Source organism: Eutrigla gurnardus (assembly GCF_963514095.1).
Source record: "Eutrigla gurnardus genome assembly, chromosome: 6".
Classification (NCBI taxonomy): Eukaryota; Metazoa; Chordata; class Actinopteri; order Perciformes; family Triglidae; genus Eutrigla; species Eutrigla gurnardus.
Genome location: NC_139920.1, coordinates 27,318,566 through 27,336,065, shown reverse-complemented (window position 1 = coordinate 27,336,065; position 17,500 = coordinate 27,318,566). Strand labels below are relative to the sequence as shown.

The 17,500-nt window shown below is 43.0% G+C and overlaps 1 protein-coding gene across 1 annotated transcript in view; it reads right to left on the bottom strand.

Annotated features, from left to right (window-relative positions):
* Positions 1-17,500, bottom strand: part of agbl4 (AGBL carboxypeptidase 4) — a gene marked incomplete at its 5' end in the record, with an annotated part of 248,090 nt that overhangs the window by 228,012 nt on the left and 2,578 nt on the right. Inside the window, one exon of the mRNA XM_084011088.1 lies at positions 10,090-10,214. Coding sequence (XP_083867214.1) covers positions 10,090-10,214 — 125 coding nt within the window. The remainder of the gene's footprint in view (positions 1-10,089; positions 10,215-17,500) is intronic.

The window sequence follows — 17,500 nt, the reverse complement described above, 5'->3', positions numbered from 1 at the left end:
TGTGTGTGTGCGTGTGTGTGTAACATTATACAGTTGTACATACTAATCTAGTCTGTCTGTTGATTTGATTACATGAACACTAATTAGAGCCAGCAGCATTGAAATCTAATCAGTTACACGGTTTGGCTTGGCTCTAGACAAAGGATGAAATCTTCAAGACTACAGAAGAATGGTCAGTTGTCGTTATTGCTGACTAAAGACAGCAACGGGGAATTTGAATGAGCCATGTTGTAAGATTTGTGACGTATAGGAAAAAAAAGCTCAGATAGAAGCTCAGCCTGCAACAGGGCAAAAATCATCGACATTAAACGTGGTTTTCAAGCTCAACTCCAACTAGTATATCCAAGAGTATATCACCTCTGACTAAAACTGTATGACCTCTGACCTCTGGCCCAAATGGTAGGATCTGTGATGACCCCTCCTCTTATATAATCCTATACTCCCTCTTGAGATATGACCTCCTATTTGTAGTTTTTGCAATTTAGAAGGCAATAAGCCATAACTCTCAGCAATCACACTCACTTGTGAAAATGTTAGGTATGAATAATACTTGAACTTTAGAAAAATGTATCATATTATATTCCCAGCCAAGCAGACAGTCAGAGATAGAACAGAATGACAATGCACTACAACATTGCAGGCGCTCTCGTCAGATGGTGCATATTAGAATAGTAGCTCGTCAGCAGCCTCCCAAAACAATAAAACAGCAGTCGACAGACAACTTAGCCCATCAGCATACTGTTAAATTACAGCCATCAGCACCCCCTCCCCCCCTCTGGATCTAAACTCTCATCTCTAGCACCAGGAGAACAATCTGCAGAGTAATTAGCCTCCACCAACAGACAGTTACAGAAAGAAGGAGGACGTTTGGCTTGATTAAATTATTAAACCACACAAACAAAACACAAAAGCAGCATCAAAGAGGCACTGCGGCTCTCCTTCAAAGCTCCTCGCTGTTCCCTAAATACAGAATACAGAGAATGTGTTCTCCCAAGCCACTAGTTGGCATAATTAGCTAAATGTGTGCATTTGCGCATGAGTGTGTGCATTTGTGTACAGTGTGATTGGACCCATTCCTCCAACTGCTATCTAAAATAACCAAATGGTTAACGACAACATGATGCCAGGGAGACCCCCCCCATCCCCTAATCCCCCCACGCCAACACACACACACACACATCACACGCGTCTACACACACACATTAAACAATACTCTAATTACAACATTTAAAACTCCCCCTTGCCTCCTGCGTCTCTCCAACCCCCAACCCACAAATCTGTGAATCTGGAATTGAATTTAGCCCAAGTTGAGGGCTGCGCTGGCATGAAAAGACTATTTGATTAGAACGGCAGTTGTTTCATTTGTGGTGCAGCAGATTGCAGAGCCTCTCTATCCGGTGTGCAATCTGTATTCATTACTCGGTGTAAAAGGATGATCCATGTCCTGACACCAGGCTCATCATTTCATGCAGATGCACAGCAGCTCCACGAGGCCCTTACCGAGCCACCGAACCAGCTGAAACCTCAGCTTTACTCTCCTTATTTCCCCCTGCTCTCCACTTTAACCACTCTCCTGGTTTCTTCTCCTGCTTTCCCAATGCTAGCATCGTATCCTATTTTCTACAACGATGTTTTGGCCTCAAAGTAAGTAACGCTATGCTAAATGTATGATTGGTTGATGGGTTGGATATTGACACAGAAACCTTTCAAATATTTAGGTCAAGCCAGGCGGCAACCTCCCGTTCTGAATATTAAAGCCAATGCAGAAGTGCCTTAAAATTGCATTCTTTTGAATTGCCCTCAGGGGACGACTTGGCTGGTTGAAGTCTAATCATCAGTAAACATTGTAAACACGGGGTTTATGGTTTCTATTTTCAAGTGTTCTGCAATACAGCATGATGTATATTTGGTAAATTACGGTCCCATTTATAGTAAAATAGACGATAAAATCGGTGTCCACTTCTTTTATAGTGTCTACGGGTCAAATTAAATTAAATTAGATTGCAGCATTGCCATTAATCAACATTAATCAGCAATATTAAAGGGGACATATCTGTCTCATTTCCAGGATTATAATTGTATTTTGGGTTCTTACAATAACTTACTGTCTGTCTGAATATATCAGAACCCAACCTCTGTCTGAAACGCCTCGTTTTAGTGTGTTGCAAAGGAATTCTAGCACCTGCATCGCTAGGCAACAGCTTTGGTCCACGTTTACTTCCCATCAGCTGATGTTATACACATAAACCGCCACCGGAAATAAACGGTGCAGAAGACTTGTTTAACGGCACAGTTTTCCTGAATCTGCACTGTGTGTATTTCTCCTCTTAGATAGAGTGTTTACATACCTTCACTTTATGTGATATGATGCAAATGATGACATTAAGATGAGGAATACTGAAACATGCTGATGTGAATGATGTAGAATCTATATTTAAATTCTTACAACATATTTCAGACTCTCAATTTCCCCGGATAGTTTCAGAGGACCCTCGTAAGGACCGAGCCTCCTGGGTTTTATGACCCCACCTTTCTCATTTTACGACCATCTACACTCCTGAGGAGCAGATAAGACACAGGAAGACATTTGTGAATAAATAAAAGTATAATGTGCATTCTGCTATGACGTGGTGGTTTTGGACCTTGGTTGACCTCTCTCACCACAGACTCATTCCACATAGATATAATCCACATCTGTGATTAAGTGGTTTTCTACTTTGCTCAATTTCAATTTATATACCTTAAATATTCATGCTTATACATAAATAATCATAAGCTGTACATCAAGCCTAAAGTAAGTCCATCCTTTGATATCAATAATTTGGTAGATTCCTGCCACACAGGTATTCTTCTATGGGCTTCTTATACTTCTGCAGACATCTTTGACAGAAAATCAAATGTACATTCATGCCATGCTAAATACATTAGTACAGCAGTATAAATGTAAAGTATACATTAATATCTATGTATAATGTGTCAGTTGTAGTGTTTGTATACCTTATGTGTCATGATAACAAGGTTATTGTCAGTTATATTCTGTGATTCATCAGGATGTTCGGTACCGTTCTGCAGCTGAGATAGATGTGAATGGGTTTGATGTTATTACTCCTAAATAAATGAGATGCCAGTTAATGAGTAGTAGAAATAAGTAAGTTAATTAAGTAAGGGACATTGGTTATATTTTACATTTTAGATAATTGCTACATATTTTTATGTATTTAGGCCTGCAAAATAATATAAACAATATGGGACGTGAAATTTAATAAATGCTGAAAACTGGGCAAAATATTGGGAAAACACATGTTTAGAAACACCTCACTCCTTTCATTGCTCTTTCTTCCCTCCTGGTCTGCCTGCCTTCATTGCCTTCCCTCCTGTTCTTAATTCCATGCTGTGGATTGCAACCCTTCTCTTTCTTTTCAAGGACCGCAAAGGCCTGCTGGCATCCTGCCACCACCCGGCTCCAAATCCGAACTGAATTTTAAACGGCCCCTTATTTTAGAATGTATGAATTAGTCTGCACGAGTCCAATCCGGCCCCGGTTCCCATGTGTGCACGTTACGCACCTGCAGCCACGGAAGTACCAAAAGTTCGCCAACACCCTCCTCTCGCACTCCGCTGCTCTTTGCACTCTGTGCCTTGATTCGCAAAATTAGCAGCGAGAGTCCACTTTGGCAGCATCCCTGCCATACTGCCGGGCTCCGAATGGATGGCCCGCTGATGATTGTCCTGATGGCCACACACACCAAACCCTCTGCAGATGTTCCCGTGCCAGCCGGACACGTCAACTACAAGCTGTTTCATGACAAACCACACAGAAACAAAAGCAGAAGTCCCGAATTTTCATAATGCTGACTCGTAGGCTTTGTACTTTTGTATTTTGTCAAAAGACATTTGTGACGGATCAAGAGGGAAACTGTAGTATTAGGCATGTATATTGTATTCTTAAGTCCCTGGGAACTGGGAATTAAGAGCTCTCTCCAAAATACAAAGTGTGTCTCTTAAGCACTGTGCCTCAATATTAAAGTGAATCCAGCTAAAAAAATACAGCAATAAATTGTGATAAAGAACCTTGCGTCAGCAGAGATAACCCAGAGGAAACTCATTTTGCTATCAGGAAGACAATTTGAAAAGTCATTCTGTGCTGTTGTCATATCCCTTTGTACATGTCATTATGAAGTGATCTGGGGAGCATCAGCTTTGACAATAAGGACGTTTGCCTTACTTCGTCTTAGCAGAACAGGGTCACTTAAGATAGCCTATACGCTCCCTGACGCATCCGTCTGATGTCTTGTTCATCTTTCCAAACCTCAAAAGTCTTTCCATAACTTTCTTCTGGGATTTGAAACTAGTATCCTTCACTTTCTGGGCCTGTTTGTTAAGTGAAATAATCCCTTTGGCAGAGTCACACAGAAGCCAATGCCTCCTTCCTTTGGACACTGTAGAGAGGGGAAGCTTAAAAAATGAACTTCCAAAGAAGAAGACCACACAAGCACAGGATACATGCCTATCTACCTTGTGCCATATGCTGCAGCGGCAGAAGGGGAAGAAAAGGCAATGCAAAGGACTAAACATGACATGGCCAGCCCGAGTCTTCTCCACACACAGGTCAATGAGACACCCTGACCTGTTGACAAGCGTGTGAATTTGACAGTGTGCACCTTTGTGAGTGTGTACCTTGTGTACGTTGTTGACAGTATAAGAAGACCTGATAAAACCTGATAAAAGTGCAGGAGTGTAATCCTACAGCGGCGAGCCCTCCCATGAGTAGACCCAATGTGGTCCTGCCACGGACAAACTGCCACCCAGCCACGCCAGCAATGATTAGCCCACATTCATCCAACGGGGCTCACTAGAGACCCGCCCGTCCTCTTCCCCCTCTGTCACTGCTGAAGGACATCACAACGCAAGGAAAGGCAGGACGAGACAGAGTTTGAATAGACGGGAGGAGTGGAGTGTCCCTAAACACTTCTGCAAACTTGAAAAGAGGAGAAGGGAGTTGGGGGAGGGAGTTCAATGCGTTGATCCACATAGACATGGCCGAGACAGGCCTTCTGCACCAGAACATTGTCCAGAGGTGATGAAGCAGTGCTCCGATAAGAACCTCTATTATGCAGGCTGGCATTGATGTTACACCACAACCAGCAGCTGACTTCCCAGAAGTGCCGCCAACGTACTCTATTTAGGATGGGAGGGAAATGTAGTGCTCACATGAACAAGTCATTTCTCGTAAATACACCTCCTCCTCCTCCTCCTATACCCTCTCTTCCTGCTTCTGTCTCTTCTGGATGGAAAAAAGAAAATCAATGTGCATCACATCCATTACCCTGCTCTTGCGCCGCTCTCTCCATATCTGTCCATCTTTCCCTCCGTCGCTCTCCTTTATTCTTTCCATTCGGTTTTAGCAAAGGACGTCTGCATATTTATGATGCATCCTTCAAACTGATGAGTAAATTACACATTTAGAAAATGTTTGAAGGCCGTTTAAACCCAATTAGACGTTATGACATCTGACGTCAGATTGTAATATACAGAATTGGTCTTGGGCCCAATCACATTCTGTTTAAAACAGTGGCTGCATAAAAGTAGGACCGGTTGATTAGAGTCACCACGACATGATCCATAATGGCTCTGTTTCAACCTCCTATTTTATGTTCAACTTTATGCACCGACTTATTCCCCTCGACAGATCGCATAACATCTCTGATGATGAATTTAAATAGGTGAGCATTGTCTGAAAATGTGATGACGGCTCTTTGGGGATTCTAGGTAACACATGGCCTATTCTGGCTCAGTTGGTCCTCTTTCCTGATTATGGAGAGTAACCGCCCCGCACTGTGCTTTTCCTGGACAAGTGAGGCTTACAAATCACCCCCAGCAGCAGTTGGAAGAGCTGGAGGAGTTGAAGGCACTCGGCGCAAGGTTTTACTGCCTGTCTTCCACGAATGGCTCCCCGAAGGCTCCTATGATAATAGCTCACAGCCGTGCCCTTCACGGAGCCTGACATCAAGCACAAACCCTACAGCAGAATGGAACGGCATATCAACTTACCCAATGGGGTGTCATATCAACTCATCCACTGCTTTCTGGCCATAACATAGGCAGGAGTTGAAATGAAATAGCGGGGTAGCTGTAGGGGTTGGGGCGTTGGCTGCCGCTATCCACCACGGACGGCGATATTGTTTATCAAACTGCGATGATGTGTTGAAATTCAGAGCAGATATACATTTTCAATATTCAGGCATCTTGCTCACATAAACAGATTATGAGATGACAGGCCCCTGGATACTTCCATGCATCTTTGTGCTCATTTTGTGTTATTTCATAACCGTATAGGTGTTATTGTAGTTATCTTGTGCTCATTTTGTGTCCCTATTCATTTTTTTGCTTTATTTTGTAATTTCTGTGGTCTCTTTGTAGTTGTGTTGGTCTCGTTGTCATCTCTCTGTGGTCAGTGTGATTCTCTTCCTGCTAGGTACGTCTCTCTTTGAGTGACATGTTGTAGGGGAAGGCCTGGGGGGTCCCTGACACTTTAGGCCCCTGGGCCTATGCCCAGTAAGCCAGTTCGATAATCCGTCCAGCTCTGACTCTCCTCTCCGTCGCGCTGCTTGACTGAGCACTCGGACTGCGGACTAAAACTGATCAAATCTTACGGGCACAAAACCAAATCCACCATTACCAATAATGGGTGAAAAGGTGGATATAATGTACATCATCTTATAATTCACACTGTTCTTTTGCTAGAAATGATGGCATTCCATAGACAAAATAAGTAATTGAACCAGTAGCTCTCGTTCTTTCCCCATTTCTGTCCCTCAGGTGTGTGCTGTCTAGAGGCAATCACAACTACCCAAACCCATGACAATAACTGTTTTGGATCAATCACAATTGTTACTTTCTGTTTGCAATGAATTGCACCACCACAAGCATGTGCTCTGGTGTTGGCTCCACATTGGAGAACAAATAGCTCAGTCAACAATATTGAAACTTCAGCAGAATTTGAGATACAAGGCAACGATGATGAAAAGAAATGTTCACCCATTTAGTTTAGCATGTTAGCATCAACGTTTGTTCATGGGCAGTAATTACAAAAACACAGCTGAGGCTGATGGGATTGGTATTAGGTGTTTAGTCATGTTAAGTTTTGACCCAATTATGGTGCTGGGGGATCCTCAAAGTTATTACAATCCATCCTGAGGGGGACAAGGATGTGTCTACAAAATATCAGGACAATCCTGATAAAAATCCAAACAGCAGTGATTCAAAATGTATCTGCATAAAAGTCAGAATCCGTCCAGGTATAGGTCTTTTTGGAATTTTTAAAATCATGGAGCTTTTTTAACAGATCATAAAAATTAAGTACCTCGTTAAAGTTAAGATATCGTACATAAAACACAGACTTTAGAAACTTGGAAAAATTACTTTTTGGAACTATTTTTTTGCAAGACATTTCCCCAGAGAAAAATACGCCCAAACCAAGCAGAACTTCAAATAGTGTCCCGGTCAATGCAACCTACGTTACCAGAATTGGTCAGAGCTTTTTGAGGTAAGTGAGTGGTTTGAAAAACACAAAAAAGAAAAGACATACAAAAAAAGAGACATTCATCCATCCAGCCATCCATCATAACCGGTGCTACGGTGAAGCCAATTTCCACAAAGCTGCTAAGCTGATTGAGGCAGACCAAATCTGTTTCACCAGCTTACATTCCTTCAAAATGGCCATCTCACTTCCAATATCACGGGCTTTTACTGTTCCCCATTCCCCTGGCTCAGGCTGAGAGTTAGCAAGGCTTAGCTGGATGAAACACTCCAACAGCCCAGTTCTCCCCTGGAACCCACTGATATCTCTATAGCACAGCCTCTCCCCACATAGCTACACTTGGTTTATTTACTCATGTTATTATTCTTTGTCTGTTTAATTTCTCACTTTTATTTTTTTTAATTTTTTTTTGTTGCAAATCATAACAAAATTACAGCCATTAGGATGTGAACAAAAGATGTATGTGAATTGTGATGATACTAGGCACAATCTAATCACAGCGTCTGTATACAGACACACACACACACACACACACACACACACACACACACACACACACACACACACACACACGCCTTGGCAAAATGCACAGGCAGCACTTAACCACAACACCTTCCACCGCAGTAGATTAAATTCGCACAAGGCCTCTTTGAAGAAGGAAATTGGACAGATAAGAAACAGATTTCTATGAAAGAAGCTGGTAAGGGGGCCTATAGAGAGACGGCGTGGAGGTGTGCGATGGAAATGTTTGTTCATCTGCAGGCTTGCTGTTGCCTGTGCCTCTGTATGTGGTGTGATCACATACATGATACTTATCAACCTTTTGTTGCTTATTGTGTTGCATCCCCCCTCCGCTCGCTTTCTCACTGTGTGTCTCTCTGTCTCTCTCTCTCTCTCTCACACACACACACTTTCTCTGTCATTTTGCCACAACAGCAAATATCCTGTTGGCCCGGCTGCAGACTGCTGGTGCTGGTCTATCTGGCCCTGGGATCGATCCGGCTCCAAGCCGAGGCCTCCCATTCATCTCAGAGCCATAAAATGTGATTAGTGCTGACTACAGCACTGCGGGGAGATGGGCTGATAGGCCTGATAGCCTCAGATAGGCTGGGTTACACACTCTACAGGAAGAGAGCAGCAACAGCATGCTGTGAATTCATCCTTGAATTTTCCCCCCTCTTTATCGCTCTCTTTGCTTTTTCTCCCCCTCAGTCTCACCTTCCTCCGCCTCTTTCTCCCTCTCTCTTTCTATCTCACTCCCTTTATCTTCATATGTGGCTGTCTTCACATGCTCTTTCTCTAAACTTTATCTTTCTCAGTTTTACCTTCTTCTTATCCTGCAAAGTTGTATTCAAATGGTAGAACAAGCCTCTATCCCCCTCAAGCCACGCTTACTGTACCCACATACAGTGTATCTCTGTGGCATGTGACCACCTCTGTCAGCCAATCACAGGGCTCAGAGCTTGCTAGTGGCAGAATCAAGCCTCGAAGACTGTGACAAGAAGTGAGGTATAGCAACTGCCTCAATTCTGATGAGAAACAACTTTGGTGGCGTCACAGCCAGAAATGTCTAATGCACTCAGATTGTTAAAGCACATTCTGGGAGGTATTATGTGTAATACTCTACACTACTAAACACTAAACAGATAATACAGAATCTGTATGATTTTGGTGCCAAAGCCTGAGTATTGACCCATCACATTTGAGCAAGCTGTGGTTAAATGCAGGTAAACAGTCCGTGTGGAATTGGCATTGGCCAAAACGTCATCTTGGAACTTATCAGCTTTGGCAATGACAAATTTAACTTTTAATTAATGTCTATACAAAGATATGAAAGCAACCTTAGACGTCGTCTCAAGTTGCTCGGACTGTGAATAATGACCAGCACACGGAAGTGGTCTTGGCCCGGATATCCGTTAAAAATTGTCTCAATTACTATTATTTTTTGTGGGCACAAGACTTAAGAAGGCGTCTTAAAAGCATGGACTTCATTCCAAATTGTTATATTTATAACCTTGTGGAAGGTAGCATCTCACTTTCACAGGACTGCCTTGAATGTTAGGCTGCCAAAAGCCGATCACTAATATATGATTTAAAATGAATTTAAAACTGAACTTAAACCTTATAAATCTATCAAATCTGATGTGACTACACCTTGTCTCAGGTATTTAACACTGTGACATACTAAAGACTATGTGGTTTTTATAGTAAAGTATTCTATCTGTGCTGAAGGTGAAGTGAAGAAAAGTAATATATCAGTTGGATTTGTTTGTTGCCACCATTGATGCTTTTTCAAACATAAACACTACAAGTTTTACTCGTAACATGCTCTTATCAGTAAGGCCATATGCTTGGCAGAAGGAAAGGCTTGAGAGTCCTGGCACATTTTAGGACATTTCCACAGCCCTGGTGTGAGGAAACACGGCACTCGGTAGCGTTTACATGATTGAGCCAATTTAGCACAAGTCTGTCTGTTAAATGGAAGATAGAATGGAAATGGGAGAGAAACCCTTCTTTATGAGGAATGCTAACGGTACAAGCGTGCTGACCTGTGTCTCACGGACGTTCTCCACTGTGAAGTTGAACCAGACTCTGAAGCGTGGGTTGCAGGTGTCAGGCCGGATGAAGAGGTCAAACTCGAACTCACTGATGTAGTCAACGCGACCGAGGTTCCCTGCAGAGGCAGCGAAAAAGCTTATATTAGCATTAACCGAGTATAGACCACAACACAGAAACTTCCTAAAAGTTCACAATCAATGGACTCAAAACATTACAAACAGACAAGAAGGGCAACAAAAAATAATGTCAACAAAACCATCAACATTTTACTCTTTGTCTTTCAAGTCAAGTCGATGCCCACACAGAGCAGTAGCTATGAGGAGCAAAAAGACCAACAGACGGGGTTGTTTCCAGCCATCCATATCTGACACACAATATCCTCTCCACAGCAAAAAGATCCAGATGATCAGCGGAAGTATAATTAATCCGATGGGAACTATTTCCCCGCTTCCAATTCTCATAGCTGTCTATAAGATGACTGGCTGGTAGATGATTACATGACAAGCTTTCTAAATATAGGCCTCGTCTGTATCTTCTGATTCATATGTGGGCACGCATGTAGCGGGGAATCTTGCGGTGCATGCACGAATTAATGACCGTCAAAGGGGGGGGAAAAATGGGGGTGGGGGAGTGGAGAGGGTGTTGGCCTTCTTGTCGGAGCTGCAAAGAAAAATGACAAATTGACAGCTTATTTTCACTGAATGCTGTGCTTAACCCAATGCATGAGACCAGCCAACTCCAGGCAGCTGTTCAAGAGTTAAGTTTGCTGGCAAACTAGGCAGACCGTGAGGCTCAGCGTCCCTCACAACTGTACATCGGGGAACTGTTGACCACCTGGTGGCAAGTCGTACCGTAGCAGCGGCACGCACACACACACACACAGCTGATTATAGACAGATGGGCTAACTACCACACTGTCAAAGTAGATCCCTCTCCTTCTGCCATTGGACAGAGCTAATCCACGAGTCGGCCTGCAACACACACACACACACACACACACACACACACACACAATGCTCTGCTCCACTGAAGCTACCCACAGAAGTGCTATCATTAGTTTATGTAGGACTGCAGAATCCAAGGCGCCTGCATTTCTGTTTGAGTTGTGATATTTAACACAGCATGCAACACTAACACAAGTAGCGAGAAAGCAATCGCAAGAGGTTATCGTGTGACAATACGCCGATGACTGATCCTTATTTATATTTGAAGCCCATCCACCAACAGCTTCCACAGCACTAATGGTGAGTGGCGTCTCATTCCAGCACACTGGTGCCTGGGAGAAGAAGAAAAAATCTCTCTCTGCAGCTCACTCCTGTCAGGTTTCAACTCAACATTGTTAGTATAATTCTACAGTAAACGCGTGAAATCAACGGCATGGCCTACCCGTTTAGCTTGCCATCTCTTACATGTTGGCAGGCACATTTCAATTTACCTCGCATGGCAGCTGGATTCTGATATCATGCCATCATGTGAGAATCGCGGGATCACAAGATCATAATCCATCTCGTCAGACTTCCAGTTATGGAGCTGCTGGGGACTTCGGGTATGGTTTAGGCATGTGTGACGACAAGATGGCCACAGCCTGAACCACCATAACGGTTCTTCAGAAACCTATGGGTGAGGTCATGGAGACTACGCCCATATTTTCTACCGCTATCATTAAACTTCTTTATTTCTGGTTTAAAGTAGAATATTTTTCCCAAAAACATATGATCTGTAATATTTATGACCTCACATTATGTTAGATTTATCTTGATATGGCAACTTTTTTGTGACATCTCAAAGAAAATGACGACAACTGGGGTATCGACCGTCCAGCCCCAGTTAGTTTTCACAGGGGGTGAGAGTGGTGGACGGGCGGGGACGAGCATTTTGGCTCGTTTCGCAATGCAATTTGAGCCATTGAAAGCAGATAAAGCCAAGAGCAGGCAGAGGGTTGAACCAGACACAGCTGCAGCTAGCAAGCATGCACAAAGAGAGGAGATAGACAGCCGAGCAGCGCCTGTTCCACACAGATGTGTCGTCGAATCGATCATCTCTCATACCCACATCACAGCTATTCCTAGAGGTGACACTGCCACATACAGCCTATTACACCAAGTTTATAATGCCCTGCAAAGGTCACCCCTCCTATCAGAGGCTTCATAAAGCTTTTTGGTGATGAAGACAACCCCTTTCTGAGGGAACTTTCATTGTTTATGTGGGGGGTATTCTTTTGAGATTTAAAGATGCTTTGAAAACGGTATAAGAAATTGGAAAAAGCTGAAAATGATGTTATTTTCTTCTGTCTGATTGGTATGGCTGAATTGCACGTGTGTTTTTTTCCTACATTTCCTGATTTATTTTGAAGTTTACGGCCTCTTGTGTCTTGTGTTGTTTTGACTTCCCGTCTGTTATTTTTTAGTCTCGCCCATTTGCACCAATCAGCTTTTAGTCTGCCCTCACGTCTGCCCGTCTGTGTCTTGTTGTCTGATTCATTTCTTGTCTATTAGGCCATGTCTTTTCCTGTGTTTGTGTCTGTGTCGTGTCATCTGCCTTTCTCCTGGTTCTCCTCAGCCTGCCTTAGTCCTGCATCCATGTTCCTGGTCACATTCTGGTTTGTTTTTTTAAGCTCTGTCCCGTTTGATATTTTCTTCCTTTGTACTTTTTTTTTTTATTACCGCCGCCTACTTCCTCAGGTTTTTTTGGTTCCCTGTCAGTTTGGAATCAGCTTGGTCATTAAAGTCGCTTTTTGTTCTATTTCACCTGCCTGCCTCCTTTTGCATTTGGGTCCTTTTTTGCATTTCATCAACAGTGACAGGAACTCGTGTATGGCATTAAGCCAGAAGAAGATTTGACAGGTTGTTACAAATGCTGTCAGAGACAATACAGAAACAAAAACTGTAACAATAATCTCCTTTGTTTTCAAAGCAGATCCACATATCAGGGGATTTCGCTATCGATGCTGATGATGGAAAGATTTTAGGGAACATAGTAATTATGAAAAGAAGGCAGACAGTAATATGCCACTGGCTGGATGCAAAGCACAATGGGGTATTATTCATACAATTAAGAATAAATTGGGTGTAAATGAAGCCAATATACGGTGTTTTTGTCTTCCTCGTCTCACCGGAAGTCATTCATTACAGAAATCTTCAGGAAAGTGTGAAAAAAGACTACTAGAGCCTCACTGCGAGGCCCTCGGGCTGCCTGTGGTTGCTCTCACTGAGACAGTGAATACTGATGTGCACAACCATCAGCAAACAAACTTGAATGAATTTGAATTTCCATAATCTTAGACTGAGAAAAAATAAAACAGCTGTATGGGGATCTTTAGGCATGTTAGCAAAGAGTGAAAAAAACTGTGAAAAAAACACCTTCTCACATATCTCAAAATGATGAAAACCCCAAATAAACTATTTCTTTTTTTACAATCTCTCACCACTGTTACTGGCCCAACTTCTGCAGCGATAAAGACCCAACTTGTATTTCCACTCCTGCTTGTGAATACTGTAGCATGGGTAGCAATAGACAGCAACCATGGGCGGCTGGGTTATTGAGCCTGATGCTGGGAGGCCTGACGTGAGAGATGGTTGCAGCCTCAACGTTAGAATTACATGTTCAAACCGCGGAGCAGCAGGGATATGACACGCCATTGATCCCCGTTTTAATTTTATGGTGGCTACCTCCGCATTCAAACGCTGTGGTAGGCTGGCAGCCTGACCCTTTTAATCAATCCCATATCATTTAGTATTTAACTTACATTAACGGCCAACTGATTTTTCTGAATCGCTCTTTGAAAGCGTTACAGATAAACCAAAGTTATGTTGAGGTACGATGTTAAAAAAGTCATGCACAGTACACACAGATTTGTCAAGAATGACTTATGTTTCTTTGCGGAACAGACAGACTGTATTAGTGTAAGGGATACTAATGAACTACAGACTGAGAAAAGATGAGAAAGACGAAGAAGAAAAAGACGCAATTTCTAGTCCTTGAGATCTCTTGCATAATTCCTCTTGAGTATCATCACTCTCCATATTCTTCTTCAGTGGTGTCTTGGCAGGTTATGTGGAATATCAATCTTTGTCCTTGAGGGAAAACTAGTGCAGCGGTTAGACATTAACAAATTGGTTTCCAACGAACAGCTTAGCGCTGCTGGTGCAGCCCAACAAAACACAATTGCTGGTTCTGAACAGATTTTACACATGACAGCCTCTCCTCGAGGAAAACCCTGAACAAAACCCTCTGTCTCTTTCTATCTTTGTCTGTCATTCTACGATTCTTCCTCTCCCTCCATCTATGTTTCCCCTCTCACGCTCCCATGAAAACAAATGAGGAAAGTATTTGTCAAGAAATGTGGAAATCCCATAAAACCGTGTTTGTGCTGAAAACTGAGAGTGTTTGTAAAAATGGGTATAAAACCTGCATCATTACACAGGGCCATAGGTAAGTAAACAGGGAGCGAACATGAGGTGGCAGAGTGGACAGTCAGTCATTCACACATGGGTGTGTGTGTGTGTGTGTGTGTGTGTGTGTGTGAGAGAGAGAGAGAGAGAGAGAGAGGGAAAACGGGAGAGGGAGCAGAAGAACCTGGCTAATGTAATCCCATTATGGAGGTACAAGAGGGAGCAGTCACAGTGCTCAGCCCACACAATGGGCCGGCCTTCAGCCTGTAGCTATGCATTGGATGGATGGTTTCTGCCATGCAGATGGATCATCGTACAGCAGCAGCAGCAGCAGCCGGCCTGCCTGCCTGCCTCAGGCCCGAGGTGGAACTCACAACCAGCCCTTCAAATGGTAACAGGCAGTTGTTTCAGATGAAATAGACTCCGTAGATACGGTGCTTCCTACTTAGCAGAGATGTCAGCTGTCCTAAATCTTACATGTTTTCACACACACGTTAATTATCCATAATATGTGTGGGGGAGGATCCATTTGATACAAGATTTCCCATTTCTTACAGCAATTAGTGTTGCTATACCAAAACTAACAACCCCTACTGTTGATGCACAATCCGTTCGGATAATCCATTCATTCTTTTGACCTGCGTCGGCATGGCCACAGCTGTGTTTAAACACCAGACACGAGATTAAAGAGGGCTGTACTGCAAAGGGAGACCAGCCAGACACCTTTTAAAACTTTTTTTTTTTTTTTTTTTTTTTGCCGTGTTCCATTTCATTATTGGAAAACACATCAGTTTTCCCCCCGGCTGCTCTGCGGTCTGAGGAGGATTCCAGGACACAGAAGAGGGGGACTGATAAAGACAGAATTGATTCCAGCCAGCAGCGGCGGCAGCCATAGTGTTGGGGTCTCAGTTTAGACCTGCAGCTAAACGTCTGGTTCTCTCTCTCTCTCTCACCGTCTCTCTCTCCCCCTCATCTAAAGGCAAGTTGTCACAGAGGCAACATCAATCTCCTGCCTCATGACTTCTTAAAGCCTGCCTTCTCCCCTGATGCCTTATCAATTCATCTGCAGGCAAGATTAAAGAGGTCACCTCCAAGTCTCCACAATCTAACTACCTAACAGGTACACTAAACTGCACTCCCTCTTTAAAACTGTTTAAAGGATGGCTTCGAATTTTATTTTTAAGTTAAACTTGAAGGAATATTTTTTTGAAAGTTATGCTTATTGGATGAAGATGCATACCAGTCATGTCCACATGCTAAATATGAAGCTACAATAGAGTCAGCTAAGCGTAGCGTAGCATAAAGACGGGAATCAAGGGGAGGCAGCTAGCCTGGCTCCGACAAAAGTTAACTAAATCCCACTAAATCCGCTTACTAATTAAAACAAATGAGATATAATGTGTTAAGTGTAAGAAGGACAAGTTGTGGCTTTGTGAGGACTTGTGCCAGGCTAATTCTTGGCAGTCACTTCCTGGAGTCTCCGCTGGTTACTTGGCAAACTCAACGGGATGATAAGGCACCTTTCATACAATACTCACATGCCTTATGTTACTTAAAAGAGCTATTTGTCATTTTAGTCTAATATTTGGTGGGAAAAGACACCTTTCTAGTGCAATTATGTTTTTTTATTGATTGGATATGCTAACGTTCAAGTGTGGCTTCAGCAGTCTCAGATACAGGAGCTGCCATCTCTGTTTGGCCATGAAGTGAATGACACGACCCTAAACAGGGGCTAAAGCTAATGTTAATGTATGTTTCAGCATGAAATAGATGGATCATGTATACAGGTCAAGAACTGACTTGTGGAAGATCAGTGCCAACAAAGACAAGCAATACAACAAACTAAGTTCATGACAGAAACAAACCGTGACATTCCCATCTCGTGAATCGTTTAAATATCTGCCTCGCACCGGATTGGACTGGATATTCTCCTGTCCAAAAACACTGTTTGAAGATAAAGATGTATTTTCATCTAAATTTAATGTCTAAAACAATCTCGTCAGATGTGTCCTCACATGCGCGCAATAACTGATTGCGTATTTGTAAACATTATGTGGAAAATTGTTGCGAAAATGATCTTAATATACAACAAAACCAGGATAAGAGAAAACAATAAGAGGAGACAATAAGGGAAAAATCATATTGTTATATTATATTGAGTCCATCTATGCTCTGGTGAGCTCCTCGTTTCAATATAGATGAAGAAAGCTGGGCCCGGGGACAGCAGTGAGATATGCAGGCAGCCCACACATATCTGATGATGTACAAGCCAGCCTGCACATTCTAAAGAGAACACATTTTCTTGCTAGCCTTTTATAATTGTATTTTTTTCCCCCCGTCCAAAAGGCCCTAGAGCTAGACTGGTATGCTCCATCTGAAGCGGTTCGGTGTAGTAATGGGTCACAGTGATGCATTCATACTGGGACTGGCTTAATTGTATTATCAATCTCATCCAGACAGTACTTTAGCCCCACAGCTCTGGACATGCTACTGTCAGACATTCTGCATTAGTATTGGGGAGTGAACCATGAGGAATCGCAATCTTCACTTTCATCTGTTTCTCACGTCTAAAATGGCGAGTTAGCTGGCCGGATGATGTTTTCATCAGAATTTGGCCACAGTCAATCCCCTCAGTTCTCGCTTTCTTCCCGTCTCCCTCCCCATCTCTCTGTCACTCTCCCCCCTCTCTTTATCTTCTGCTTTTGGTGTGTCCTGTGTGTTGGTGGTCACAAGTCCGTTTCCAATTTCAAGCTATCTTTTAACAAGTTAATTATGTTGAAGCCCTACAAAGACTGAGGACAGACAGGGGAGGTGGCGGCACTGGCAGAGGGACAACTGCCCAGGTCAACTCTTTGTTCTTCTATCTTGTTTTTGTGTCTTCTTCTCCAAGCGCTCTCCCTCGTCGCTTTTCTCTTCTCCTCTGCTCTATGTTCTCTTGATGTAACTCCCTCCTTTCCTTTCCCTCTCTTCCTCAGTAGTAATCTTTCCAGCGGCTCCAGTGGTGGAGGAG